This window comes from Morone saxatilis, unplaced genomic scaffold (assembly GCF_004916995.1).
Source record: "Morone saxatilis isolate NCDOM2014 unplaced genomic scaffold, NCSU_SB_2.0 Contig24, whole genome shotgun sequence".
Classification (NCBI taxonomy): Eukaryota; Metazoa; Chordata; class Actinopteri; family Moronidae; genus Morone; species Morone saxatilis.
This window is the reverse complement of record NW_023339807.1, coordinates 24037819-24038735: the sequence shown is the minus strand read 5'-3', so window position 1 is coordinate 24038735 and position 917 is coordinate 24037819. Positions and strand designations below refer to the sequence as shown.

The window sequence follows — 917 nt, the reverse complement described above, 5'->3', positions numbered from 1 at the left end:
TAATCAATAACGGTTACATCACCAAGATATCATGAAGTTATTTTATGACTAGTATTTGATTGAAACTGCTCTGACGAACCCCATTCTTTACATATGTCACAATACACATAGAAGAGGACAGAACATTAGTCAGAGGAGGTTAAGAGATTTACAGGCAAGAAAAAGTGAAAGTGGTTGTCTTGTGTCTTTCTGCGTTCTTATCTACTATGGCCAAAACACACAATGTTCAAATAAAACTTAAAACCAATGAATTTGAACAAAGTTTTCAAAATGACAACCCTTGAGAACATTGGGAAGATCTGACTTGCATAGATGTGTTTGCTGTGTCAGCACTCCTGCAGTCTCACCTTGGCCTTGGTGGCAGCAGATGCCAGGGCAGCAGCGGCAGCTGTGGCGATGTTACCCTCTTCGATGTCATGCTCCAGTTTCTTCCTCTTTTCCTCTCCCTCCTCTGTAGCTGCCTTCTCCTCCTTCTCCTTCTCCTGCTCCGAGGCTGATGTTTCCATAGTGTCCTCCTTGTCTTTGTCTGACAGGGACAGAGACAGAACTTTAACAAGTGTGGTTTTGTGAAATGCACTCGAAACGTTTCAACTCACTGAAGTTTGCAACTACAACATTTTTAGCCATCAGTGGTTGACCTCTGAAGGTGACTTCTTTATTTGAGTAGAGCTGAAACAATTAGACTATTATTCAGTGAGTCGATCCACAGATTCACATTCCCTAGTTCCAGTGGGAGGATTTGCTGCTTTTCTGTGTCAAATGTTGCAATTAACTGAATATATCTGGGTTGCAGACGGTTAGTCAGACAGGCAATTTGATGGAGCTCTGCCCTTTAAGAAATTGTGATCTCATCTTTCACTACATTCTGAATTTCAGAGACCAAAGAGATAATCGATTAATTGAGAAAGTAATCAGCA

The 917-nt window shown here is 41.2% G+C and overlaps 1 protein-coding gene across 1 annotated transcript in view; it reads right to left on the bottom strand.

The window, feature by feature from the left end:
* The window catches only part of smarcc1a (SWI/SNF related, matrix associated, actin dependent regulator of chromatin, subfamily c, member 1a), a gene marked incomplete in the record, with an annotated part of 19169 nt that overhangs the window by 4161 nt on the left and 14091 nt on the right, over positions 1-917 (bottom strand). Inside the window, 1 exon segment of the mRNA XM_035671668.1 lies at positions 348-526. Within this exon segment, the coding sequence (XP_035527561.1) occupies positions 348-526 (179 nt within the window).